Here is a 27,749-nt window from a genome sequence, read left to right as displayed (position 1 = left end):
GCCTCGCTCTCGCTCTCGGAGGAGGAGGAGGTCGATGCGTCCCTAGTGCGCATGCGCCACTCGCCAACCTCCCTCAGCGCTGGCGGCGGCGGCGAAGAAGGAGTTTGGGAGTTCAAAATGGCCGCCCCGACGTTGGTGGAGTTGGCAATGCGGGGACACGGGTAAGGCTGCTGCTTTTTTATATATATATATATTTAAAGACGATAACTATGTGTGGCCTCGTTAGGCGCGTTTTATTGAGTTAGGAAACGGAGGGGGAGGAGGGAAGCGAGCGGAGGGCCTAGAACGCGCCATCGACGGGGCTGTTATAACGGTCGCGGGGAGGCCTTGGTCAGACCTGACCCCGGAGTTGTGGCTTCTCCTCAGGAACGGAGACCGGGCTTTCCCTGTATTTTATAGTCTTACGGTTCTGACCTTTCCTGCCGCTTTATCGCTTCACAAATACGACACAAATCCTTGGAAGCTCGTCCGAGGCTTTTGCTTTCGCCCTAACGGCCGTTAACTTATAATTGCCCACGATCCTCTGATGAGAGGGGGGCTATAGGGGGGGAAAAACCCCGACTCTTTGAAAAGAAAGTCGTCTTTTCCCTCATCAAACCGTGTGTGGAAGGATTGGACACGTGCGGGTGTTTTTTCCTTTCTAAATTATATTCCCAAATAAACGTATGTGTTACACATTGGACAGACGGGGGGGAAAAAAACCTTAACCAGGGATCGGGTTTGTTTGTTTTTTTTAAAATAGAGAAACCAAATTATATTCCCAAATAAACGTATGTGTTACACATTGGACAGACGGGGGAAAAAAAAACCTTAACCAGGGATCGGGTTTGTTTGTTTGTTTTTAAATAGAGAAACCAAATTATATTCCCAAATAAACGTATGTGTTACACATTGGACAGACGGGGGAAAAAAAAACCTTAACCAGGGATCGGGTTTGTTTGTTTGTTTTTAAATAGAGAAACCATATAACAAAAGAAAAAAAGAGAGCAAGGGTTCACGTGCAAGCTTATTTCAAAATGAATTTTTAAAAAAGATGTTTTGTTTTTTTTAGGTAAATGGGACTTGGGTAAAATGGAAATGTGAGCCTCCATTTAAAAAAAAATCTCTGTATATCTCTGTATTCTGGTTCGTTAATCAATTTTTCCTTTTCACTGTTTATTGTAATGTGTTTCAGGTGACAGTCAGATTGCTTGTAAAGGGAGAGGTATTGCTCCTTATGAAGGCGTGACACAAATTGTACTCTCCCCATAAATTATGGTGGACTCCAGTAAGGTTAGAACAGGGGTCGGCAACCTTAAACTCTCAAAGAGCCATTTGGACCCATTTCCCACAGAAAAGAAAACACCGGGAGCCACAAAACCCTTCCTTGTGTCTGACTATTTCCTGAGAGGCCACAGAACTAGCATATGTAGTTGAATTAAACGTTTCTGTTTTCTTCTGAAACTTTACTTTTCTTGGATTTATCTATGGTTGGGCTACCGATGGTCGAAAAGCTCAATAAATCTTGTGCCGGCGGGTATCGCACATTATATGTGATGCGTATTTTGAGCAACGGAGCCGCAGCAGAGGGCTGAAAGAGCCACATGCGGCTCCAGAGCCACGGGTTGCTGACCCCCTGGGTTAGAAGAATTTGATCCTTCTCCTTAACTGATTTAACAACTGGCACTAAGACGCAAGTGTGTTAGAGACCAGGCTGCATTATCCCACTGACTGTTGGCTATAATTTTGAAGACCAGTGGAGGTGGCCTCCAACAGCATAATGAATTGGCTAGTATTAGATTCCAAGGTGCTTTGTACACAATATTATAGAGGAAAATTTGCCAAATTCACTGAAATTGGCTGGGTTTCAATAGCTATAAACAATTTTAGATATAAAAATGACATACTAAATAAGTTTTTGACAGTGAGACAGTGAAGTACAGTGTTTAAATGTTAAACTTCAGCTTCTTTAAAGATCTATTCCATTTGATTAAACAGTTTTTTAAATACAGTGAAACAAATGCAATGACTTCATCCCCCAAATAATGAATAATGATCAGTTTCTGATCTGTCTGTACAGTTGTTCATTCTGCACATGCCTTGGTGTTTTTCCTTCTTTGCATATATTGCCATTCTTGTTCATTGTCCTTGAATCACTATCCATCTAATGTTTCAAGATGGAGCAGGAAGGGTAGACCAGATCCTGAGCTAAGCAACATTTCTTTAGTGCTCCTTCTCCACCTCCTCAGTGATACAAAGGTGATATTTTGCTCCTCACCATTCTTTACTTCATTTTTCCCCCTATTCCTTTGTCTGCTGCCCTCTGTTTCCCTGTCCAGCCCATCCTATAGGACCCCATTTGGTTGTTTTTTTTTAAAAAAAAAATCAAGCTAGACGGATTTTTGTATTAGACACTCGTAATTTATGCATTAATAGTGCAAGCTGAATTAGACATGTTTACACTTACGAAATTAATTGCTACTTTATCATTCAAAGCTAGATCCTTACTATTGTTTTCATAAATCATGCCCATCATTTGGTCAGACAAAAACTTATGTGAGGGCAGGATGGCATAAATATAACATTTGGTAGAGGTGGTGCCTATTCATTTCCCTCATTTTCTCCAGGGGTAAAGATATTGATAGGGGGAGATTTCTGATTTAAAAGGGTAATCCACATATGTATTCTACTCCTGCCTTAGGCTTGAAAGCCAGTTGGGTGACTTTGGGCCAGTCACTTTCTCTCAGCCCTCACAGGATTGCTGTGGGGAAAATAGGAAGAAGAAGGAGTGTTAGATATATTCACTATCTTTAATTGTTTATAAAAATAATAAAGGCGAGTTGTAAATTAAATACAAAAAATAAAAATTCTGATGTGGAGAAAAATGTTATAAGAATTTTGTAAACTATGTTTCAGTATTAGAATCAACAGATTAATAAGCAGTTAAATAATATGCAGTTGCAAAGTATTTTAAATGTCAGTTTTTTTGAAACAATCACCTGTAAAGCAAGCACCATATATCTTAATTGCCAGAGTTTTCCGTAATAGAACATATGGATCCCAGAAAATTTTCCATTCATATTTGTTAAAGGCAAGTCAAAGGGAGAATGTTTTATACTGTCATAAGATGGCAAACCTAATTCCCTGGCATTTCATTTACTCTTTTCTTCGTCATTTCTACTTTTTGTGTGAAATTCTAAATATTACACCTATATAACTGGAAACTATTTCCACTCATTTTCTAGATAGTTTACCACTTAAATTCTGTCATGTGATATTTATTTATCTAAACAGTAGAAGTAAACCTATGTACACCCAGTAGATCATTTTGCTATCTCTCTGTCTGAAAATGATTTAAATTATGTAAATATCTTAGAATTGTCTGATTGGAAAATATACCATAAAGATATTTTGTTGATTTAAATTTATTTAGATTCTGCTTTTTGAAATATATTTACAGAATTGAAGAAGCTGATATATCGGAGCGAAGTGCAAATGAAGAAAATGGAGATATTTCAGAAGCAGACCAACCACAAATTAAACATAGTCGACATAAAAAAAAGAAACACAAACATCGAGGCAAACATAAGAAACACAAACATTCTTCAGAAGAAGATAAGGACAAAAAGCATAAACATAGGCACAAACATAAGAAACATAAACGAAAGGAGGTTGCTGATATCTCTGATAAAGAAGATGGGCCTGCAAAAAGAACTAAAATTGACTTCTTAGCTCCTCTAGAAGATTTAGAGAAACAAAGAGCATTATTAAAAGCTGAACTTGAAAATGAGCTAATGGAAGGAAAAGTTCAATCTGGAATGGGATTAATATTACAAGGATATGAGTCAGGTTCAGAAGAAGAAGGAGAAATCAATGATAAGGGGAGAAACGGAACCAGATCTGCAAATAAATCGTCAAATGTTAAGGGAAAGCTTGAGATTGTAGACAATAAAAGTTCAAAGAAACGCAGTAAGAGCAGATCAAAAGAACGGACTCGGCACAGGGCTGATAAAAAGAAAAGCAAGTCAGGAGTTGATGGTATAAAAGAGAAAGTTACTAGAAGTAAATCCAAAGAAAGAAAAAAATCTAAAAGCCCCTCTAAAAGAACAAAGTCTCAAGATCAAATAGGAAAGTCAAAATCTCCAACCCTTAAAGGGCGCTCTCAAGAAAAAAATAGGAAGTCACGGTCTCCTCCTGAAGATAAAACTAAAGCAGAAGAGAAGATTAAATCAAGAGATCGTAAAAAATCTCCGGTTATTAATGAAAATAAAATTAGAGATCGTAGCAAAAGATCCAGATCTCCCATAGAACAAAGAAGCAAATCCAAAGATAGACAATCAAGATCGAAAGATCGAAAATCCAGGAGATCTGAGACTGAAAAAGAAAAGAAGCTCATCAAATCACCTTCAAAAGATATGTCATCAGGGAAAGAAAACCGGTCTCCCAGTAAAAGACCTGGTCGTAGTCCTAAAGGAAGAAGTTTATCCCCAAAACTACGAGATAAACTAAGACGCAGCAGATCACCCCTGCTTAATGATCGCAGATCTAAACAGAGTAAATCACCATCTCGCAATCGATCTCCTGGTAGGAGAGCAAAGAGCAGATCAGCAGATAGAAAAAGAAGAGAATCAGAAAGGAGACGTTTTTCTTCTCCCAGGTAATGCTGATTGAAAAAGATAATGATTTTGGTTTAGACATTACTTAACAATTGTGAACGTGGGAGTGGTGGAGGATAATTTTTACCAATATTCTTGCATGCTCCAAAAATCTGCCTTTGGGATGGTATATATTATGATGATATATTGGGGGTGTAAGAAATCAGCAAAATCCATGTCACTTCCTGCCTGTTAGTTATATTGCAAGTTGTCCATGAATAATGGATCCTGTTTTAGAATATGAAGTCTGGAGGGACCTAAAGAATGTGCAATAAAAATAAATAAATGTTTATATAGGATGCAATAGAATGGGTGAGTTGGCAGTGAATAGAAAAACCTTAGAATGTGTAAGCACGTGATTTGTTTATTTATTTTTGTAGTGCCAGTCTGTGACTTGTATTATTATGAATTGAGTCATTTGCATTGGTTTCCTCTGCAGTACTGTTATTTTCAGTAGAAACTCCCTTCTTCTAATGACTACTACTATACAAAAAAAATCAACAGACTAAAGGTTGTTTTACATAAGAATATATTCTAGCAGTAATCAAATTCAAGGAGAAACATATCTATGGCAAGAGTCAGTTTACCTTGAAGGGATTAGAACAATGTATATTATATAATCATTTTGGGGGTTTGTTTAAGATACCCATATTTTTGGGGTTCAGTGAATGCAAATGGTTATAAGGGAGCCTTAATATCTCTTGGGTAATAAGGCAAGTTGCAGATGCAGTGCAATTCAGAGATTAACAAGAGAGGTATCAGGTGGATTCCTAATTGGCAGATAAATTGCTAGGTTGTATGACAATCTGAGGTGTGGTTGTATTGTTCAGAACGAAAAACACATTGAATATAGTAATAAATATATTTGTATTTTGAGAATTCTAATTTGACTAACACATCTTTTCTTAAAGAAATTAGGCTTGTTCTCTTTATTTCTCTGTACTTGTAGTTTATCAGCCAAATGTAAACAGGGATTAAATAACTTTTAATGTAAATTAAAATATTTTAGTAAACAATCCTCAGGTTGCTTGTATATTGGAATCTAATTAGTGTTTGCGTTGCTATAGTTTTATTTTGGAAATCAGTTCAGCGATAGCTGTCAAATGCTTAAATTAGTGTGCAGTCATTGAATATATTAATGTCTTTTGCATTTTAAAATACAGCATATTTTAAAAGAATTTCAAATTCAGTAGAATTTATTTCTGTATATCTATAATTGTTATAAAATAAAATTCACAAATTACATAAAACAAAATCTGTTGAAGCAACAGATTCTTCGATTTTGAACCTTGTGACAGTGAATTTTGGCGATGTATGTTTCAGTTTTGGGTGGCAGGCATAGGTAGAGAATCAAATCTAAAATACTGAGTTGACTCAAAACTTCCACATTTAACATAGAAACAATAATATCAGTAATCTTTTAATTATGATTTAATGTAAGATTTTCATTAGTTTGGATGGATTGTTAAGTAACCAAAAGAAATGCATTTTTATCAATATGCTGTTTATATACTTTTTCTGATAACTTTTAAATGTGATATTTTATTATTTCGTTATTAAATCATTAAACTGGGAAGAATGTTGTGACACAGGGATTTACAGATAGGAGATAAACAAGGAGGGATATGATTGAAGTATACAGAATTATAGATAGTGTGAATAAAATAGACAAGGAGAATTTCCAAATTTCTAGAATTAGAATCATGAAATTGAATACTGAAAGTATCGGCACAGAGAAAAGATTTTTTTTAAAAACTCAGACCAATTCATTCAAGTTATAGGAAACAGTGGCTATTAACCTTGATGGCTGTGTGACTGCCTCTGAAGGCCATCTGTTGCGTGGGAGACTATTAAGCTTCTTTGCTCAATTGGTTGGCTACTGTAAGAAGAAACCGCTGGATGGGTCAATGTCTGATTTAGTAGGGCATCTCTGTTCTTATGTTGAAGTCCATTTCACCACTACAAGAAGTCCGGATCCAATTCACCAAGTTTAACTTGCCGTAGATCTAAGATACAGTCATGAAAAGAAAAACCTTTTGAGTGATGAGAAGCTTTTGAAACTTGGGGAAAACAAAATTTTCAGGCTTTCCTTATGCACATTTTATACAATATGATTAAGCTTTATCGTATTTTTCGGAGTATAAGACGCACCCAGGTTTTGAAGAGGCAAATAAAAAAAAAAGGTAGGTAGGTAGATAGAGGGATAGAGAGGAAGAGAAAGAGAGAGAAATACAGTAGGTTGGTAGGGAGAGAGAGAGTAGGTAGGTAGGTAGATAAATGGATACAGAGAGAGAGAGAGAGAGAGAGAGAGAGAGAGAGAAATACAGTAGGGAGGGAGGGAGAGTGTAGATAGGTAGGTACGTAGAGGGATAGAGAGAAAGAAAAATAGGTTATTGCAAGAATCTTTTTAGTTATTCTGTAAGCAAAATCACAATTTTACATTGTCTAGTGTACTACATTTCAAATATATGTGCTACCTTTGTCCCATTTATGTCTTTAAAAGTAGTGGATTAGAATTCACCCTTTTTTGTTTACATAGATATGCTTACACTATATCTTCAGTTTTGTAGTCCAGAATCATTATATTTCTGAAATGCAAGGCAGTATATTGAAAAGAAAAGAATATATTTCTTTGCTGAAGAAAGCAAAAAAAAAAAATGTGATAGTTAAGAAATGTTACTTTTTGCCTCCCTCAGCTGACCAATCTCCCCCCCCCCCCTAAACTGTACGGCATGATTTATCCTCAAGGGCTGCTTTCTTGAATCATTTTTCTAGATTAAGCATTTCAGTTTTTATCTGCCACACACCCAAATTATTGTAATCATTGTAAATCTATCATTACAGAGTCTGGCTTTACTTTCATACCTTTAAAGAAAAATCTTACGCGTAACATTTTAAAATATTTTCCTACAACAATTTGGATAACAGTGGAGCCTGTTGTGAATTTTCACTTTATTGTTTCCAGACTAGTTTTACGACTGCAAGTAATTAAACTGTAATCAGATAAACTAATCCCTTCTGTTGCCCATTTTCACCAATAGCCAGCAGGTTAGGAATGCAATCACAATTGGAAATTTAAAATATACTATGAGTAGTGATGGAATAAAGCCACCGCTTGAGATTTAAAATGCATGCTAAAGGGAACTTTCTAGTGAATCTTATGCATCTTAGTCAATAATTACATTTTTGCTTAGGCTCTGGCTGGTAGAAGTAGGTTTTTCTCTACCTGGACCGTCTCTGCAGGTAGATTCTAGTCCCCAGTCTAGGTTTCTGGATTGTACATGGTCCATTTGAGGAGCTACTCTTAAAATAAAACTGGTGACATCGATCCAGCCTCTCCAGTCCATCTCAGGATCAGCCAATATTGACGGGCTTTCTAGACCCATTTCAGATTGTTAGTCACAAGTGTCCTCTATCAGAGTCCTGTTTCTTTTTATGGAGTTTTGTTTTTTCTTTATCTGTTCAGCAGCCCCCATTTGTTTTGGGGCGCTAACTAACATCTATTCTCAGGTTCTGCTTATCAGCTCACTAGAACAAAGTGATTGTTTAGTTGTCTGGGCTCTTCATGATAGATTCACAAAGAGACATGCCCCCTCTAGCCTATCATGCACATTAATAATTTTAATATTGTTGGCATCACTGCAAACTTCAAAGAAATAATCTATACAGTAGTGGTATTCTTGCTTTGTTACATTTAAAAAAAACATGTTCTTAATAACTACATAAACACAAGTGCAGGAGTTCAAATTAATGTATATGAAGATACAGTTTAAACATTTCATGTAAATTTAGATGCTGATAAATCCTGATGTTTCATTCTTTAGAAATAACACTGTCTTTAGTATTATTTAAGTTTCTGTTTTCTAGATTCTTGGTTTTAGAATGTAAACTAAGGAAATAAGTCTTGAGTTATATTTCATTCCTTGTCAGCTATAAACTTAACTCAAAGATTGTGAAAATCTTTCCAGCCTAATATTCTCTAAAGCAGGGGCGTCAAACTCGGGCCAGATGCGTCACATGCTGGCTCCAACCCCACCTGGTTTAGCAAAGGGGGGGGGGAGTCCCAATATGTCACATGACACCACCGTGACTGCACAAGTTTGATACCCCTGCTCTAAAGCTTCTGAACTAGTTTTGTCAAATCTCACTTAGATTGCTAATCATCAGAAGATGCGGATCCTAAGTCTGAGTTAGGTAACAACGTCATCCTTTTGTGTAACATTTTTCTTTTGTTTAAATTTATCTGTTCAATATTATTTTCTAGTTTAATTTCAGATTGAACTTTTAAAGTGACTTCCATCTAAAATGAAATTCCTTTTTCTTTTTTACCTGCTTCAAGAACACGAACTAGAGATGACATCCTCTCAAGAAGGGAGCGATCAAAAGATGCCAGTCCACCTAGATGGTCTCCTTCAAGAAGAAGATCCAGGTCTCCAATTCGACGAAGATCTCGCTCTCTACTTCGACATAGCCGATCTCCAAGAAGGAGAAGTAGATCTCCTCGGAGGAGGTATATCAGCTGTATAGTTTCTAAGCAAAATAAACATTGTACAAGTGGTATTTTCCATTAGCATGAGGGGGTTGATTTTCTCCATCTGGCTTCCACCTGCCATCAAAATACATTGGTATCCTGAAATCTCTTGTCCCTCTGAAGTAGATTGTGAGAATGTGTAATGCTCTGCAATAGGGAAGATTGCGTTATCTTTTGTTACATGATGCAGTGCAATCATATCTCTATGCTAAAAAATAATGATTCTTTTCAAGATGAGTTTACTTTTTCCAATTTTGCAGCTGAAACTTCGTGTCAGATTATTCTATATTCCTTTTTGTCAGTAAATATTTGAGTAAAAATATATTATCCTAATATCATGACTGGTAAAATAGATACGGTTGTTAATCTAGATGTTAAAATAATAGTATCAAACAAAATGAATATGGTTGTTATAAAAGTACATATTTTGTTAAATCCATTTTCAGAGACAGGGGTAGGCGTAGTAGATCTCGTTTGAGAAGGCGATCCAGATCACGAGGTGGCCGTAGACGACGGAGCAGGAGCAAAATAGAAGATAAATTTAAGGGAAGCCTTTCCGAAGGAATGAAGATTGAGCAAGAATCTTCATCTGATGAAAAGTAAGTGTTGTATTTCAGTATCTCATATAGAGAAGTACCCTGGAATGATAAGAAGCCTTAAATTGTGAGTTTAAACTAGTAAGTAAAGTATGTTGCAATGGATTTGCTTTTGTTGCATTGGTCATTATGCTGTTCCAGTGCTTCTTTCACTAAGATGGGATAGAAACATGGTAAGGAAAATGATTTTTTTCAGTTGTTTTAAAAATCTAGAAACTGGATTGTTATTGAAGCGGTTTAATAATAAAACTGAATATTTACATATTAACTATGAAAAATCCTGGGAACAGATGAAGTACTGGATGATTGTTGGATGCTAGATATCTGTATTAATACTTGGAGAAACTTTAGAGTAAATCATAAGGAGAGCTCTTTTGTAAGCACCTTAAAAGCAGCACAGTGGTCAGCATGGATTTGCCAAGAACAATTCTTCCTAGACTAATCTTATCTTATGTTGACCCCCTCCCCACCTAGATTTTTTAAAAAATGATACGAACTGAATTTATCTTGATTGTATCAAAGTTTTATCAAAATATTAATAACAGCTTAGTTTGCTTAATGACTGCCCTACAAAAAAAAACCACATAAAACTCATTTACCACCACCATTTACTACCATAGTTCCAGGGTAAATTACCGTTGTAAGTTGAGGACTACCTGTAAAAGGGATACTAGTCTTCCCTATACAATAACTGAAATAAATATAAGTTAGATCATGTAATTTTTATTTATTGTAATTTTTTTAATCCCTCCTTCATTATTTTTATAAATAACTCAGGGAAAACCTATTCCTTCTTACATTTCCCCAAAAACAACAATCCTATGAGATGAGTTGACTGAGAGTGTGACTACCCAAAGCCGCCCAGGCAGCTTCATTTCATTATTTCTCACCGGCTCAGGGTTGACTCAGCCTTCCATCCTTCCGAGGTGGGTAAAATGATTGTTGGGGGCAATATGCTGACTCTCTGTAAACCGCTTAGAGAGGGCTGAAAGCCCTATGAAGCGGTATATAAGTCTACTGCTATTATGAATGGGGGGGGAAGTGTTTTCAGTTCCCTGGAATTCCTTAAAATGAAACAATTCTTGTCCATAAAAGTGTAGAACTTCCTGATAGTGATGGAGTTGAGAACTCTCAAATGGACATGCATCCCAGCATGAGGGAAAATCCACTTTTCCCTCTAACCAGCTTTCTTCAGGAAGAATTTCTAATTAAGAAGCTTTTAAGATAAGGTAAATAGCAGTTAGACTTATATACCGCTTCATAGGCCTTTCAGCCCTCTCTAAGCGGTTTACAGAGTCAGCATATCGCCCCCAACAATCCGGGTCCTCATTTTACCCACCTCGGAAGGATGGAAGGCTGAGTCAACCTTGAGCCTGGTGAGATTTGAACAGCCGAACTGCTGAACTGCAGTCAGCTGAAGTGGCCTGCAGTGCTGCACTCTAACCACTGCGCCACCTCGGCTCTCTTGAAAGAAAAATAGCTGCTGCCTAAGGACAGAGATGAAATTTTCTGTGAACTTCAGGCCAAGAATGTTGAATGTTATTTTGGGAAGACGTGTCCTTGTATCAGTACATACAGTACTAAGATGTCAAATGGTTAATTTATATAATGATAGCCTTGAAGACTTCGATGTTGAAGAAGAAGACGAGGAAGCTCTAATTGAGCAAAGAAGATTACAGAGGCAAGCAATTGTGCAGGTTTGTTATGTTGCTAATTCTATTCAGACCAGGCTAAAATTTTAAGTAGACTTATTGGAAGAAATGTCATTTACTTGTAACATCTGGGAGCTGTCCAGATGGCTATATAAACGTTTTAAATAAAAAGTTTGGTAAATTCCAGATGTCATGTACACAAGGTTGTAATTGTAATTGTCAGGTGTTAAAATAATCCTACTATTCAAGGTTGTAATGGCTCTGAATGGCATTTGTTAAAACATTGATAATGTAGGGCCTTTTTTTTTAAAAGGTTGCACAAAGGAAATCTTTGCAATTTATGAAAACTGAGGAATTCTTAAACTTCTATAACTATTGTATGTAGTTCGTACTCGCTAGAGCAGTGTTTCTCAACCTTGTCAACTTGAAGATGTCTGGACTTCAACTCCCAGAATTCCCCAGCCAGCGAATGCTGGCTGGGGAATTCTGGGAGTTGAAGTCCAGACATCTTCAAGTCGACAAGGTTGAGAAACACTGCTAGAGCGTGTTCAGATATTAAAATGGCCTTGCATTTCCAAACATTTTCTGGCATAATTGGTTGCTACTGTGTATCTTCCCACATATGTGGCAGCTGAAAGAGGAAAGTGGTTAAGAAGAAATAGACTGATGCCAGGCTATTGCAGTTTGGAATATACAGTATGAAACAGATTTCTCAGTCTAGAATTGACAGAATGCATATTTATTTATTTATAAATCAAATTTATGGACTGCCCATCTCACAGAACAGCTCTGGGCAGTGTACGATTAAAAACATAAAAATAGTATATTTCAATAAGAGGAGGCAATTACAACAAGAATAGAACAAAGTTTAAAAGGTGGCCGGGGAGGGGGGGGGGGGGCTTTTAAGGTACTTAAAAACTTCCAAGGTTGCGTGCTCTAAGGGAGTTGGCAGAGCCATGTATTCAAACTCTTCCAGAAGAGTATGTGCCATGTAGTGCTTTAAAGCATATAAAACCAACTCCTTGAATTGGACTTGGAAGCAAACTGGCAACCAGTGCAACTTACATCACAAAACATTACATGCATCACCCTTGGGGCAACCAAATTTCATTTCATTTCATTTATTATATTTATATGCCGCCCTTTTCCCCCGAAGGGGACTCAGGGCGGCTAACAAATCAAATCAGGGAAGGGGGGGTACAGACAAAAAATAAAAAATAAACGATACATAACAATACATAATTTAAAAACACAGAACAGTCATACCATTCAAGACGGGGGCAACAGCTCTTTAGCCCCAGGCCTGTCGGAACAGCCAGGTTTTAACGGCTTTGCGGAAGGCCTGGAGGGTGGTGAGGGTTCGAATCTCCACGGGGAGTTTGTTCCAGAGGGTCGGAGCAGCCACAGAGAAGGCTCTCCTCCGGGTAGTCGCCAGTCGACACTGGCCGGCGGATGGAATTCGGAGGAGGCCCAATCTGTGGGATCTAATCGGTCTAGCTTTCGCAGCCACATTCTATACCAGCTGAAGCTTCCAGATACTTTTCAAGAGTAAGCCCCATGTAAAGCGTGTTGCAATAGTACAAGTGGGAGATGACCAGGGCGTGAGTGGCTTCGCGAAGGGCCTCCATATCCAAGAAGGGGCGTAACTTTTGCACACCAGGAAGTTGATTTGCTTTTATAGCAGAATCTTAATTCTTGAGCTTCAGGAACTAAGCAAAAACATAAAGAGATATAAAATGCAGATATATAGTCCAGAAGGCGCAGTAAATAGATTCTTTAATAATGCTGGAGGAAGTGTAAGGAACATTTTTATTTCTCTCATCATCAAATCCAACATAAATTATGGCTTTTTTCCTTTTTTTAGAAATATAAGTACTTAACAGAGGATAGTAACATGTCAGCGCCATCTGAACCAAGCAGCCCTCAAAGCAGCACTCGCAGTCGTTCCAACTCACCAGAAGGCATTCTTGAACGAGTCACAGCTGATGTTAAAGAGTATGAACGAGAAAATGTGGACACTTTTGAAGCCTCAGTGAAAGCAAAACACAACCTCATGGCAGTTGAACAGAATAATGGTAACAATTACAGAGTTTTTAATACATTCTGAAAGAATAATTACCAATCAACAGCAAGATATTTACATTAGGACAGCTAAGTGAAGCAATTTATGTCTTTATAATTGAATATAATGTTGTTACTTGTAGATAAATAGAAAATTAGCTAAATTATGACTGAAGTCACTGTTGGACTTGAGACACTGAAGACAAAAATATATTCATCTTGATAGACTTAAGTTTATAGACTTTACAAATTCCTATTCAGTCATTAGCACAATAGGTGTTTATGGATTGTTGGTTTATTTATGGATTGTAATTGTGTGTATGTCATCCAAAATGATCTCAGATTAATTACATTTCCGTGTATAATGTGTGTGTATAAACTTGTTTATCATTTCATTTTCTTTTGTTCTAATTATTTAAATATTTGTTTAAGGTTCATCTCAGAAGAAAATCACAGCTCCTGATATGTTTACAGAATCAGATGATATGTTTGCCGCATATTTTGACGTAAGTGTACTAATAGATATATTTTATCATGATTGTTGAAATGCAGAACTGTTTTAATGAAAGAAATATATAAAAACCTCTTAAAACTCACTAAATTATTTCAAGAAAGTTTAGAATATGATTTTAAATATGATTCTTCAACCGTTTTTACAATCTTGAAGGGGTGATTGCAATTTTTCAGTGGGATATAAATGGGTAAACATTAAAATACTTTTAACTTTAGTTAACTATGAACTAGTATCTTACTCTTAGGTTAGTAAAAGGTATTGTAGTATAGGTTGCTTAATATTACTTATCACAAATTATTGTATGCTTATGGACGGACAGACAGACAGACAGACAGATAGATAGATAGATAGATAGATATTTAAAATGTGCTGAAAAGGTTTGTCTTTATTTCAGAGTGCACGTCTTAGAGCTGCTGGCTTTGGAAAAGATTTCAAAGAAAATCCAAATCTCAGGGATAACTGGACGGATGCTGAAGGATATTACCGTGAGTACAGTTGCTAAATTTCTTTCGTGTTATCTGCTGAACAAAACTGGTCAATTAATGTCTATTTTAATGTTATTAAAGTGTCTTCATTCTGCATAACTAATTTGTATGTAGCCATGCTCTCACTAGTTCTGGTGCTTTGTTTTGAATGTACGGGGCATCTTAACATGCTTTTCTTTTCCATTCCCTGTTCCAGGTGTTAACATAGGTGAAGTGCTAGATAAACGTTACAACGTCTATGGTTACACTGGCCAAGGAGTTTTCAGTAATGTGGTTAGAGCCAGAGATATGGCGAGAGCAAACCAAGAAGTGGCTGTGAAGATCATTAGAAACAATGAACTTATGTAAGTGAGAAAGTTCAAATGCTTTTGATTGTATTGGGCCATTCAGTAATAATAGCAAATAACAAATATAAAAGAAATCCTGATGAGCAGAATTTATTTATTTATTTATTTCAAGTGCCACATTCATCAATCATATGTATAATTAACTGAAATTCATGGACTTCAACAGTTCGTTTTAGTCACTAGAGAACAGGGTTTTTTCATATGTCATATTGCTTAAATCATTAATATATTTAAATCAAATGTTTTTTCGTAATTTAACAAATAGCATGTGGGAAAATGGGAATTGTTTGGCCTCGTCTAAATATTTATTAGTGACTTAGCCATGTTACAGAAAAATTGAAATGTTGTCTATTTCCTTAACTTTAGTTGTTCTGCACAGAACGGAAATTATATTTTGTTCCAAGCTTGCAATAAATTTTCACTGAGAAACTTGTTTGAGCCATATTGGGTCAATTGCAGTTTGGCAAATTGAAAATTTGTTGACTTTTAGGGTTATTATTAATTTTTTCCAGAGCAAATTGCAGTGAAATCCTGGCTTAATTGTGCAGGGCAAGTGGGGCAACATTAGTACACACCTCCCATGCTACCCTCAACAGCTTCTACCCTGCCAGATCCCACTGATCTGCTTCCTTTACCTTCCAGTGTCTTCTTTCCCTGCACTCCCATAGCTATTGCCTAGTGATATCCCCGGTAAAGAGCAGATTCTCATCATGGCATATCTCATTGGCTTTCTTACCCTTAACTTTTGCCAATTCCTTCCCTCTTCTGTCTCCCCTCAATGGCCACCAGTGCTCCTAGTCTTCCTTTCCCCCTCCACTTAATTACACTGCCACCTCTACCAGGAACAGCCTGTTCTCAATGACATCCAGAATAAGGCAGTCCTATTCTGTTTTATGGACCAAAATATGTCCAATGCATTTTTCTTCTTCTCTTCCTATGCTTGGAATACTGTATGCCTAAACAGTTTACATATCCCCAGATTTTGCTACATTTAATAGGAAAGGAATACGTAAGAATTAAAATGTTATTTCTCATAGTTTCTCTCTCTCTCTTTCTCTCTCTCTGCCTCTCTCTTTCTCTCACTCTTTCTCTCTCTCTTTCTCTGTCTTTCTCTTTCTCTCTGCCTCTCACTCCGTCTCTCTCTCTGCCTCTCTCTCTCTTTCTCTTTCTCTCTCTGCCTTTTTCTTTCTCTCTGCCTTTTTCTTTCTCTCTGCCTCTCACTCCGTCTCTCTCTCTGCATCTCTCTCTCTTTCTCTCTCTCTCTCTCTCTCTCTCACACACACACACACACACAACAACAACAACAACAACATATTTCAGCATTTAAAAAAACCCAAGTGTGCCCAGAATTTGCATTTTTATTAATTGATTTGGTTTTGAATGGAGATGGACTTTAAATTGGAATGTTTTTGAAATATTGATGGAAAACTATAACATTGAAAATTACATGATTGAATATAGATGGAAGTGCAGTTAGGTTTTTGTGTTCTGCTACTGTAATAAATCATAATTTTTTTCAGGCAAAAAACTGGTTTAAAAGAACTGGAATTCTTGAAGAAACTCAATGATGCAGACCCTGATGACAAATTTCATTGTCTACGTTTGTTCCGACATTTTTACCATAAGCAGCACCTTTGTCTAGTATTTGAACCTCTGAGGTATGTATCCAAAAGTAAATTTAAGCCCCTTTAAAAATACGTTTTATCATAACATACTGATTTATGAAGTTTTACATTGTTTTTATGCCTCCAAAATAGTTATTCCACCAGTTTAATGTCATTTTTCATATTTAATGAACATATTTGAGGATTAATATAAATCTGTTCATGTATTTACAGTTTAGGGGTACACATGCGCTTTCCTGTTCCAATCAGCAAATTTAAGACAATTCTGTCATATATTAGTAGTTTTTATCCAATAGTTGTAACATATAATATTTGATTAAATAATAAAATATTAACTTTGTGAATTCTGACAAAGAAGAAACAGTATAAAATCAATAAGTTGAAGTCATACATTTTTAATGTGTATTTGAAACACAACATAAAATCCTTTAAGTTCTGTGCAAATATTGAAGCAGTTTGTCAGCTTGAAAAGATAATTTGTTTTCTGAGCATCAAATTTCTGTCAGTTTTATTTGAAGTGGACATTGAAAAGTAACACTCTGCAGTTGCTAAGAAACATCCATACTGTAATTAATGCAAATAAGTTTTCACAATCACCCATCTGTTGCTTAGCTGCTTGGTTTTCATACAAATCTAGTTAATGAACTTAGCACATCTGCTGTTTTCAATAGTCCTTTGCAAGTAATTTGAAGAGTAAAAAATACTATGTAAACATTTTTAACATATATTTATAATGAGTCATTTTTAAAATATTCTACAGATTTTTGTAAAAATGAATTTTGTGTGTTAAGTTTTGTACTAGTTTCAAAGAAGATAAAGACTCTTATCTGCCACAGTTATGCAGCCATCCATCTCACGCAGCATCCATTCATTTATTACACTCCACCATGCCTATCACAGATTCCTCTTGTGGATTAATTGACCTTGCAGAGCAGCATGAAATGTGTCCAGAGTAGAGAAAGTTTTAGCAGAACTAGAGATGGAAAATTTCCTGAAAGTTTGAAGCAATTGGGAGAAATGTTTTTCTCTGACGAAAATAAAGTGGGGGAAAAAATCAAAATACGACAATCCCTTTTAATATAGTCCTTAAGACCACAATTGAGATCCAGATTTATGTTGCTGAGAAATTTGTTAAGTGAGTTTTGCCTCATTTTACGACCTTTCCACTTGTTGTTAAGTGAATCACTACAGTTGTTAGTAACCCAGATGTTAAGTTAATCTTACTTCCCCATTGACTTTGCTTGTCAGAAGGTCTCAAAAGGGGCTCATGTAAGCCCAGGACACTGCAACTGTCATAAATGTGAGTCAAGCATCCGGATATAAATCATGTGACCATGGGGGATGCTGCAATGGTTGTAAGTGTGAAAAATGGTCCTAAGTCACTTTTTCAGTGCCATTGTAACTTCAAACAGTCACTAAACGAACTGTTGTAAGTTGAGGATTCTGTATTTACTTTAGTTATAAATCAATAAACCATTACCGTGTTTCCCTGAAAATAAGACAGGGTCTTATTTTATTTCCCCCCCCCATTTTGCTTGGTCCTTATCGGGGGGGGGCTTATTAATTTGGGGTTGCCAGGTGGCTGCTCTCTTGCGAGTGGGCACCCGAAGAGCCGGGAACAACCTCAGGGGCAAATGGTTGTGTTGTACTGTCACAGCAGCGCAATAAAGCCGCCATGAGGTGACCACACTCAAGAGCAACCGCCTGGAACCCCCCTTTCCAGCTGGACAGAGCACCACTCACCGACCCAGTAATATCCCAAAGGCGCTAAGCCACGTGGCGGTCTGCCCGTCTGGAAAGAGAGGTTGCGTGAGCACTTGTTCTGCCTCCAGCTCGCGTGCCTCCCTGCCTCAACATGCCCAGCCTCTCCCTGCAGGGCCGGTCCAGAGCGCCCTCCTGCTGTTGCCATACTCCGAGCATAACCAGCTTCCAAACTCTGGAGATCCGCTGCCGAGTCTTCCGTTCATGTTCCCAAAATTATAGGCTTAGATTGGGGTGATTTGGAATTTGAGGGGGGGGGGGTTATTAGGATAAAACAGCAGTTACTTAAATATAGTGCTGAAGGTTCACAGTGGATAACATACTTACTTGGTGAAGCAAAGAGAATGACTGTTGCCATGAATACTAGTAACACTACTGATGTTATAATGTAAACTGTAAATGTGAAGATTGATGCCAGTACTGTCAGGTATCATGTAGCAATCACAATTGGGACCAGCAACTGTACTTCCTGTCATATTTCACCTTTGCTTTGCAGACCTGCGAAGCTCATAAATGACAGGCATTGGTTGCAGGGGTGTTTTTCATCGCTGTCGTAACTGCAAATGGTCACTAAAGGGGGCAGTTGCTAAACAAAGCCCACCTATGAACTGGCTTGTTGTGTTTCTAATGTGTGTGTAAACTCTATGTAAAAGTCGTCCTTGACTTAACCACCATTTGTTTAATGAAGTTCAAAGTTATGACAGCACTGAAATAAATGGCTTGTGATTGGTTTTCACCTTAACTATCGTTGCACTGTCCCCGTGGTCACATCATAAAAATTCTGGCACTTAGCAACCGGCATGTATTCATGACAGTTGCATTGTCCCGTTCACCATTTGTAACCTTCGCCAGCTGGCGTCTGACAGACGAAATCAATGGGGGGAAGCCAAATTTATTTAATCACTGAATGAGTCAATTAACAGCTGCAGCGATTGGCTTAACAACTGTGGCAAAACGATTGTAAAATGGAGCAAAATTCATTTAACAACTGCCTTACTTAGCAACAGAAATGTTGGGTTTAATTTTGGTTGTAAATTGAGCACTACTTGTATTCCCTTGTGCTCTGGAAATTTAATTATTAGTTTTGTATAGGTTTGTTGAACATGGTTTCTGGATGTGTCTCTCCTAAGTCTTAATGTTTTTAACCTTCAGGATACATTCAGAATTGCAAACCTCCATGTGTTTCTCAGTTATGATTAAAAACAAGCCATTGGGCAGTTTTTGTATGTGTCAAAAAATAATATAGAAGAATTGTCACCATTTCTATACATGTGGCCCTGGGGAGGAGAAATAGAGGAACAAATAGCTTGTTCTCATTTCCTCTTTCTATGGCTGAAGTTCTCAAAAGGCTTTTGTGATGTCTGGATGCAGAATACAGTATTTGGATTAGGATTTATTTCATTTATATGCTGTCCTTTTCCCCAAAGGGGACTCAGGGCGGCTCACAACTCAGTCAAGGGAAAGGAGGTACAAACAGCCATTCGAGAAGGGGGGGGCAGAAGCTCTTTAGCCCCAGGCCTGTCGGAATAGCCAGGTTTTAAGGGCTTTGCGGAAGGCCTGGAGGGTGGTGAGGGTTCGAATCTCCACGGGGAGCTCGTTCCAGAGGGCCGGAGCAGCCACAGAGAAGGCTCTCCTCCGGGTAGTCGCCAGTCGGCATTGGCTGGCGGATGGAATTTGGAGGAGGCCTAATCTGTGGGATCTAATCGGTCTATTGGAGGTAATTGGCAGCAGGCGGTCTCTCAAGTACCCAGGTCATTTGAACTCTTGAATTTTGTTTCATCAAGTAATAGCCAATAGAAAATATTCCAATGCAGACAGTCCTCAAGTTATGATATAATTGAGCCTGGCAATTACAATAAAAAGTCATGACTGTTGTAAAGTGGATCATCAAGTGACTGGACTGGATTTTATGACCTTTTTGTGGATGTTGTTGGACAAATGCTGCAGAAATTAAAGTGAACCAATCATTCATTATGGATTTTTATGGCTTTCTAGCTCACAAGAAGGAAAGTCATTTAAGGAAACATCTTGAGCAATCCCAAGTGTTTTTCTGCTCATGCAAAGGATTTATAAATCCACTATATTATAATTTTAACAAGTACTAACTCCTCTTTCCACCTCTTTTAAAAATTTCATTGTATTGGTTCTCTTTAGTATGAATTTACGAGAAGTTCTAAAGAAATATGGAAAAGATGTTGGTCTCCATATAAAAGCTGTGCGATCCTATAGTCAGCAGTTATTCCTGGCCTTGAAACTTCTGAAAAGATGCAACATTTTACATGCTGATATCAAACCAGATAACATTTTGGTAGGTAATCTCAGTTATAGTTCCATAGCATATTTCTTTGAAAGAGACAGAAGTATTATATTATTTATGCTAATTTTCAGCTTCTATGAGAATGAAAAATCTCTATCCTGCAAAGTATATAAAGATATAGAATATTTTAATGCAATAAAAGATACATTACAATTGACTATCTTAACTTCTTGAGTATTCTGCAAAAGTTATTTAAAATGTTTAGTATGATGGTTCTTCCTCCTTCATCTGTAACATTACAGCCTTATTGCCATATCAGTTGCTCTCGTTGCCATACTGTCATTGTATTTTGTGTGTCTGGCCCCAACATAATTTAGGGATTACCCTGGCAGGTAAAAAAAGGGATTTCTATTGAAATGCAAAACATTGTTCAGATGATATGTAGAAAAGTATTTTGCCCATTATATGTCAAAGTGGGAAAATGTGTATGGCTTATGGTTTGAATTATTGTGACTTCATTTTTATTGAATTATCATCAAGTGCTTAAATTCCAGTTGTTTTTGACAATGTTGTTACAAACTCCTCTTTAATAGGAAATGTAGCACCTTCACAAGTAAGATCAATACATTGCAACATAAACTTCTCAATATTTTGACATTTTTGCTTAGAATGTGAAAGTATCCACCTGGATTATGGACCAAGGGGTTATGGTGTCCACTATTCTATTTCTTAATAGTCTATAGCAGATCATTTAAGTGTAATGATTATTGTGTGTTGTGTGTATAATAAATTATCAAAAAAAGGGATTTCTATTGAATGTGTGTGTGCGCGCGCACACATATAGTAGTGCCACTTACTACTTTTATCCATAATTATTATTTTCACTTCTTTTAGGTGAACGAATCAAAAACCATTTTAAAACTTTGTGATTTTGGATCAGCTTCACATGTTGCTGACAATGATATCACACCGTATCTTGTTAGTCGATTTTACCGTGCTCCTGAAATCAGTAAGTTAATCTACTCTGAATTTAGAATGAACTTTAATTTAGAATTTTATGATTGATATCATTCTTTGGTGTGATATCAGATATGTATAACCCCTAATTAACATGAAAATATCTATAGAAATTGGGATCTGAAGCTTAAATTACAGCTGAATGGAAGGTAGGGGACACTACCTCATGGTTTGGGGTTTTAACCTCTTTAATTCATTTAAGTCCTTTTTTTTTTTTTCCTTGTTGAGAACTATGCCACCACTTTTGCCTTTTTCTGCGATCCTTAGTTTGTTCGTCCCAATCTTTTTTTCCCTTCTTGGTTGATTCTCTCCTCACAACTTGGTTCATCTATCCTTTTTGGTCCTTCTTTCTGTTCACTGGAGGAGCCCCTGCATCATCTGACTATCTGCCTAACAGATGAAGAATTTAACATGGAATTTTGCACGTGTGTTAACGTATTCTTACTCATCCTGCTTTTTCCGATTGAACGGAAGTCAGAGATGCACATTTGAAACGGTATAATGTGACTCAGACTTTGCTATATCATGCCGTACTATTTTACCCAATCTCTCTTCATGTCCCACTTAATAGTTGATTTTACAGAAGACAGCTAGTATTTCCATCAGTTATTTGTAAATGACAAAATAAGGAAGAAACAAGAGGAAAATTACAGTTAGTGGCATATACTCTCGATGTTATAATTCATTTTCTTTTCTGCTAGGCTGATTTTAGAAAAAGTAATGATACTTATTGTAGTTTAATATGACCAAATATCTAAAATCATTCTCCTTTAGTTATAGGCAAAATCTATGACTACGGTATAGATATGTGGTCTGTAGGCTGTACATTGTATGAACTTTACACTGGGAAAATATTATTTGCTGGGAAAACCAATAATCATATGTTGAAACTTGCTATGGACCTCAAAGGAAAGATGCCAAACAAGGTAAAGAAATGAAATCCTTATAAAAATCAATTAAGACGAGGTGGTTTTTTCCCCCTTGAAATATCCAACACTAGGTGGAAGGGTGGGGTAGACTTGTTTCAGTTTCCTGGACTTAAACCTATAGTGTATGACAGAATGATTGAAAGTCTTTTTTCATTTAAAGAAAACATTTTTGTGTTCACCAGTCATTGAAATAAACGGGTTTACTGTTTTTAGGATAAACACTTAAAAGCCGCACTTTTAATGTTTTTTTAATGCTGTTCTTTCCAGATGATCCGAAAAGGAGTGTTCAAAGATCAGCACTTCGATCAAAACCTCAACTTTATGTACATAGAGGTAGATAAAGTAACAGAAAGGGTAAGTAATAGAATGAGCAAGATTGCTTTCTGTGGCATCCCTTAATTAAAACGTTGCATGAAGGTGTTACGATATGTAAGAATCTTCCACAAATCAAAGTCTTTGGTTTACAGACAATTATGAGGTATAGTAAAGAATTCAAATATATGGGGGGGTGTATATTGAGTTTGAGTTTATTTCATTTGTATGCCGCCCTTTTCCCTGAAGGGACTCAGGGCGGCTCACAACTCGGCAAGGGAAAGGGAATACAGACCGTTGACAACAACACAAAACAATACATAATTTAAAAGCGCAACAATCATACCATTCGAGATAGGGGCAGCAAGTCTTTAGCCCCAGGCCTGTCGGAACAGCCATTTTTTAAGGGCTTTGCGGAAGGCCTGGAGGGTGGTGTTGCGAATCTCCACGGGGAGTTCGTTCCAGAGGGTCGGAGCAGCCACAGAGAAGGCTCTCCTCCGGGTAGTCGCCAGTCGACACTGGCCGGTGGATGGAATTCGGAGGAGGCCTAATCTGTGGGATCTAATCGGTCTGGTGGAGGTAATTGGCAGCAGGCGGTCTCTCAAGTACCCAGGTCCAATACCATGAAGGGCTTTATAAGTGACGACTAGCGTCATATTATGAGTAGGGTAAACTTGAGCTGACCAAAACGTTTGGTTTGGTTGCATTTATTTATAAAAGATCCTTCTGTCCTCTTCATGCTCTTATTCTTAAAGATCTAGGTTTTTTTAACCCAAACATTATGGGAAACAGGTAGCTATGACTCTAGGCTACAAAGAATCATACTTGATGTTAAATTACGGTGCCATTCCTGAAGCTTTACCACTGCACCTAAACTCTTAAAACATTAAGATCAAAGAAAAAAAAAGATGCATTAAAGTCTTGTAATTTTGAATGGTCACTAAAATGAACTGTTGTAAATTGAGAACTACCTGTAGTCATAATACTGTTGGGGTTTTATTTTCCTCTTCCTGTTCTTCTAATTGACAGCACTAAGGCCATGGGGCAGTTATTATTTAGGGAAAGTATTTGGCTTTCAATAGCCAAATTTCAATTGCAAAATGTGTAATCTCTTAACTGGACTGGCCATTTCGTATTCTTTGTAATTTTTACATTTATCTTGAAAATAAATGCTGGATGCCCTTGTCTTGGTAGGAAAAAGTGACTGTGATGAGCACCATTAACCCAACAAAGGACCTGCTTGCAGATTTAATTGGGTGCCAGCGCCTCCCCGAAGACCAGCGCAAAAAGGTTCACCAGTTGAAGGACTTGTTGGACCAGATCCTCATGTTAGACCCGGCTAAGCGGATTAGTATCAACCAGGCCCTACAGCATGCCTTCATCCAGGAGAAAATTTAAATCCAGCGAAGATATTCAAAGGGTTTGAATAGTTAATATACAAAGACTGATGAAGTTTCACTGCAATTTATAAATGTACATATAACCTATAAATAATTCCCCTGCAAAATTGAGGAAGAATGATATATTTCAATTAACACAAAGGCGGATTATTTCTTTTAGAAATGTTAGAGTAAATCTGTTTGTCTCTCGTGAAGATTTTTTCCACTGTAGAATTATTTTAATTGCCAAGACTGCACAGGAGTACAGTGCTAAAAATATATATGGTTGCAGGTCCTCTCAAATAATACACACATGCGCACATGGACTATATATATATATATATATAAAAAAAAAACCTGTGATGAAATATCAGTAAGACTGGGTGGTTGATTTTGGTTTTTAGCAAATTTGGCTTCATTTTTGTCTCTGAAAAATGGCCAGCATAAATGCTGTTTATATTACATTTTCCTAGGTGTGTGCGTGCAGGCCACAGCAGCATGCCCTTGGTGTAGTCAGTGCCGAAGGGGGTCTGTTCCTTCTTGAGCCTGCCCACAGGGATGGTCTCCTCTTTTAAAGCAGGTTGCGTACAACTTTCAGTACACTGAAGGTAAGCTGAACCATCAACATCACTGGTGTTTAAGATGTTAATTGTACTGGATCAACTGACAAACGAGAATCGGTCACTGTAGCAGAATTCCCTGCATGTTTTATAAAGGAGATTACCTATATATAAATATATATAAATATAAATATATATATCTATATATATATTATTTTCTGGCATTACAACTGTGGCATAATTCCAGCTTGTGTTTGATCATCACATTCAAAGGAAAAAAAAGTGGAGGAGTGTGCACTTGATGGAGAGAGCGCCTTCAGTGTACTGTTTATATTACTTTTTTAAAAAATATCAACTTGCTACATAAGACTTTATACCTTTTGTTAAATACAGTTCACGATGGCATAAAACCAGTACTTAAGTCATTTTCATTTACTAACAAACAAATGCTAAGCTCTGGTTCCAAAAGTCCTTATCTCCTCTTGGCCAGATAGAAAAGCACCACAAATTATTTTTTTTAGCTATTTGTATGTCATTTGAAAATGTACTGCTTTATGCTAAAGGTGTTTTCATTTGTTCATTGTTTTCATTATTTGTGATCATGTTGTCTTTCAATACAGGCATAAAACCTTCCACTCTTGAACAAAGCAGCTGCTTTTTAAAAGCGGTAATTGCTTCTTTACCTTTTATTTCTTTTGTAAATGAAACTTTAAGAAATGTGACTTTAAAGTGTTGTCTCTTGCATAAAATAGTTGACATTCACTTATTGTAAAGTGAAGATTGTTCTGCTGCATGTAAAGTGGACCATGCAGATTTCTGTATGTTTTCGGTATGCATCATTAGATAATAAAGTCTTTTGTGAACAAGGCATTGGTAGCCCTTTTTAAAGCATTTTTGTCTCCGGCGTTGCCGACTCAGGTAAAGCATAAGAAGAACTTTCCTTTTTAAGAGACCTGTAATTAAAACAATTGCTAAAAGAGGCGATCCCCTTTTAGACTATTAATTATTGACAATTCAATGTAAATATTGTCCCAAGCTCCCTGCAGATAATTGTCTGCTTTCATTGTTAAGAAATTTATTCCTGTAGGTTATTGAATTAGATGCAGGTTTTAACTAATGTTTGTGCTGTTTTTCTTACTTTTCCTTTTTGATGGTGCTGAGAGAGACAAAGGAAAGCAAGTCACAGGCCACTCAACGCCTACTCCAGGGGGTCTGGTTTGCTGAGACACCATCTTCACCTTCCTAACAAGGTTATTTCTGACAGCATGTGTAGATAAACATTTAGCAACGACTTTAAAAATAGTTTGTTCATCATGAGGATACCCAACTGAATCAATTGTTTGCCAGCCCAATATTTTTTTTATTAAAAGCAGTTCGTAAAGCAGATGATTCGTGTATGTTGCCTAGCTAAAACTTAGATGATTTATAATATTCCGAAGTTTATAAGGATTTTTAAAACCCATAAAGGCATGTACTTAAAGAGAAACCATATTTAGTGCAGCCAAACCTACTGTTTGCTGTTGGGATGCTTCCTAGGAGCTGTTCCCTACTAGAATGGAATAATAAGCTACAACAATAGTTGATAATGTCTATTTTGAAACCTCTACGCTGTCTCTCTAAAGTTACTTAAATAGTAGTAAATGTGATTGTCAACTTATTTAAAATGTTTCTTGTTTGTGCAGGAAACAGAAAGCAACTTCACTGAAAGGAAGATGTTTATTACTTGATAGTCTTTTGCACACACAGTAAAGGGGCATGCTGTTTTGACAGTGCTATCAGCCTCCCTTGCACATCTAATGGCAATATGACATGTCATAAAATGTGATGGCCTTCACCATTTGTTCGTGTCCCTGCTTCCAAATAATAAAAGACAGTTGTCATGACAATTCCAGTAGCAGCTACAACCTCTCCCCCCCCCCTCCCTTACTTCACTTATGGCTACAAAAAATTTTAAACTTTCCTAAGAAAAAACAAAAGTTGCTTGTTTACTTATTCTTTGTGTTGTAGGTGCCGTTCAAATGAAGATGATGGCAACCAGAAGACATGAACAAAGGTTTCTGTTCTCTAAAAGATATGCAAAACATTCTTATGTCTTTTTTTTTTAAAAGAAAAAATATTCTTTTGTTCACAGCTCACAGATATAGACTTCATTTACACTTTCTCATGCCGGCAGTTCTTAGCATAGTACTCTTGTGGTGATGTTTTTTCGTTTTGGTTTTCTTTATAAAAATATGTTTGCTTCATTTCTGGATGATAAGATTTTTATTGTAGTAAAACTGAGATAGGCAACTGATTATATTTTAAATCCATTAATAGAGCCTCAATGCATATCTTCAAAGTATAATCAAATGCTGTTATAGGATTGCCGACATAACTGCTTAAAGACTTTATAACAGTATAGTCATAGAGGTAATATATTAAAGTATATTTGGGCTGCCAACTATTAATATACTCTGTGACACTCTGTTAAAGTGACATAAATTATTCAGGCCTTCTGCTTTGTTTTAAGCAACAGAGTTATGTGAATCTGGATGTCTGTATAAAAGGACCCATTTGGATTCTGGTTTTGTTAAACTCTGCAATCTAATCCAATCCATACTGTAGTGGTAGTTTACTTTTTGCCTTATCCAGCAATCCTATTAGATGTTATGAACATGGAGGCCAATCTAAGTTTAACAAAAGATCCTCAAAGGGAGGTTATGAAGAAGCATAAGTGATGCTTAAAATTCCTAACTTCTGTAACAGTATTTCAGAGTTAGGGATATATTTTAAGTACTTTATGCTTTATTGTGTTCATTGGTGTTTTGTGCTACTGCATAGATTGTTATAAACACAAAAAAAAAATGCTTAGGAACAATTTTGGTAAATACTATTGAATTCTCTGCTAATAATATGTTTCCCTTTCTATATAGGGTAAGTGGAAAATTTGTGACAGAAATTAACATGGCTTGATGTGCTCAAGAAGCTGAACCAGTCTGAAAATTTCAGGATGATGTTTTTGCCACTGAAATTGACAAGCTGTAACACAAAGTTTTGAATCGGCACGAAACAGAAATTTTCTTTAATAAAGCTTCATTTTCTATTTTTAA

General features: G+C 36.8%; 1 protein-coding gene across 3 annotated transcripts; it reads left to right on the top strand.

Annotated features, from left to right (window-relative positions):
- Nucleotides 1-33: 33 nt before the first annotated feature.
- On the top strand, nucleotides 34-27,749 carry PRP4K (pre-mRNA processing factor kinase PRP4K). 3 transcript variants are annotated; one of them, XM_087707520.1, is made up of 17 exons: nucleotides 34-161; nucleotides 3,440-4,636; nucleotides 8,974-9,144; nucleotides 9,612-9,764; nucleotides 11,377-11,458; nucleotides 13,278-13,488; nucleotides 13,907-13,980; nucleotides 14,383-14,473; nucleotides 14,670-14,817; nucleotides 16,341-16,478; nucleotides 20,361-20,514; nucleotides 21,358-21,472; nucleotides 22,255-22,406; nucleotides 22,677-22,763; nucleotides 23,916-24,708; nucleotides 25,281-25,910; nucleotides 26,668-27,749. In XM_087707520.1, exons 1-15 carry the CDS (start codon nucleotides 52-54, stop codon nucleotides 24,117-24,119), a joined length of 3,087 nt encoding a protein of 1,028 aa, XP_087563646.1. In that variant the 5' UTR covers nucleotides 34-51; the 3' UTR covers nucleotides 24,120-24,708; nucleotides 25,281-25,910; nucleotides 26,668-27,749. The 3 variants fall into 3 exon arrangements, with proteins under 3 accessions (XP_087563646.1, XP_087563645.1, XP_087563644.1); XM_087707519.1 differs by having other exon boundaries at nucleotides 23,916-25,910; nucleotides 26,668-26,713; nucleotides 27,573-27,749; XM_087707518.1 differs by having other exon boundaries at nucleotides 23,916-25,910.

This window comes from Thamnophis sirtalis, unplaced genomic scaffold (genome assembly GCF_051295495.1).
Source record: "Thamnophis sirtalis isolate CommonGarterSnake01/CBP01778 unplaced genomic scaffold, rThaSir2_p1.2 scaffold_2, whole genome shotgun sequence".
Lineage (NCBI taxonomy): Eukaryota > Metazoa > Chordata > Lepidosauria > Squamata > Natricidae > Thamnophis > Thamnophis sirtalis.
This window is presented reverse-complemented; position numbering and strand designations above follow the sequence as displayed.

Coding starts and splice junctions, on each gene's coding strand:
- PRP4K (XM_087707520.1), top strand. CDS start 52: ATGCGCCACTCGCCAACCTCCCTCAGCGCTGGCGGCGGCGGCGAAGAA. Junction 16,479..20,360: donor CTAGTATTTGAACCTCTGAG/GTATGTATCCAA, acceptor GGTTCTCTTTAG/TATGAATTTACGAGAAGTTC. Junction 22,407..22,676: donor AAGGAAAGATGCCAAACAAG/GTAAAGAAATGA, acceptor TGTTCTTTCCAG/ATGATCCGAAAAGGAGTGTT.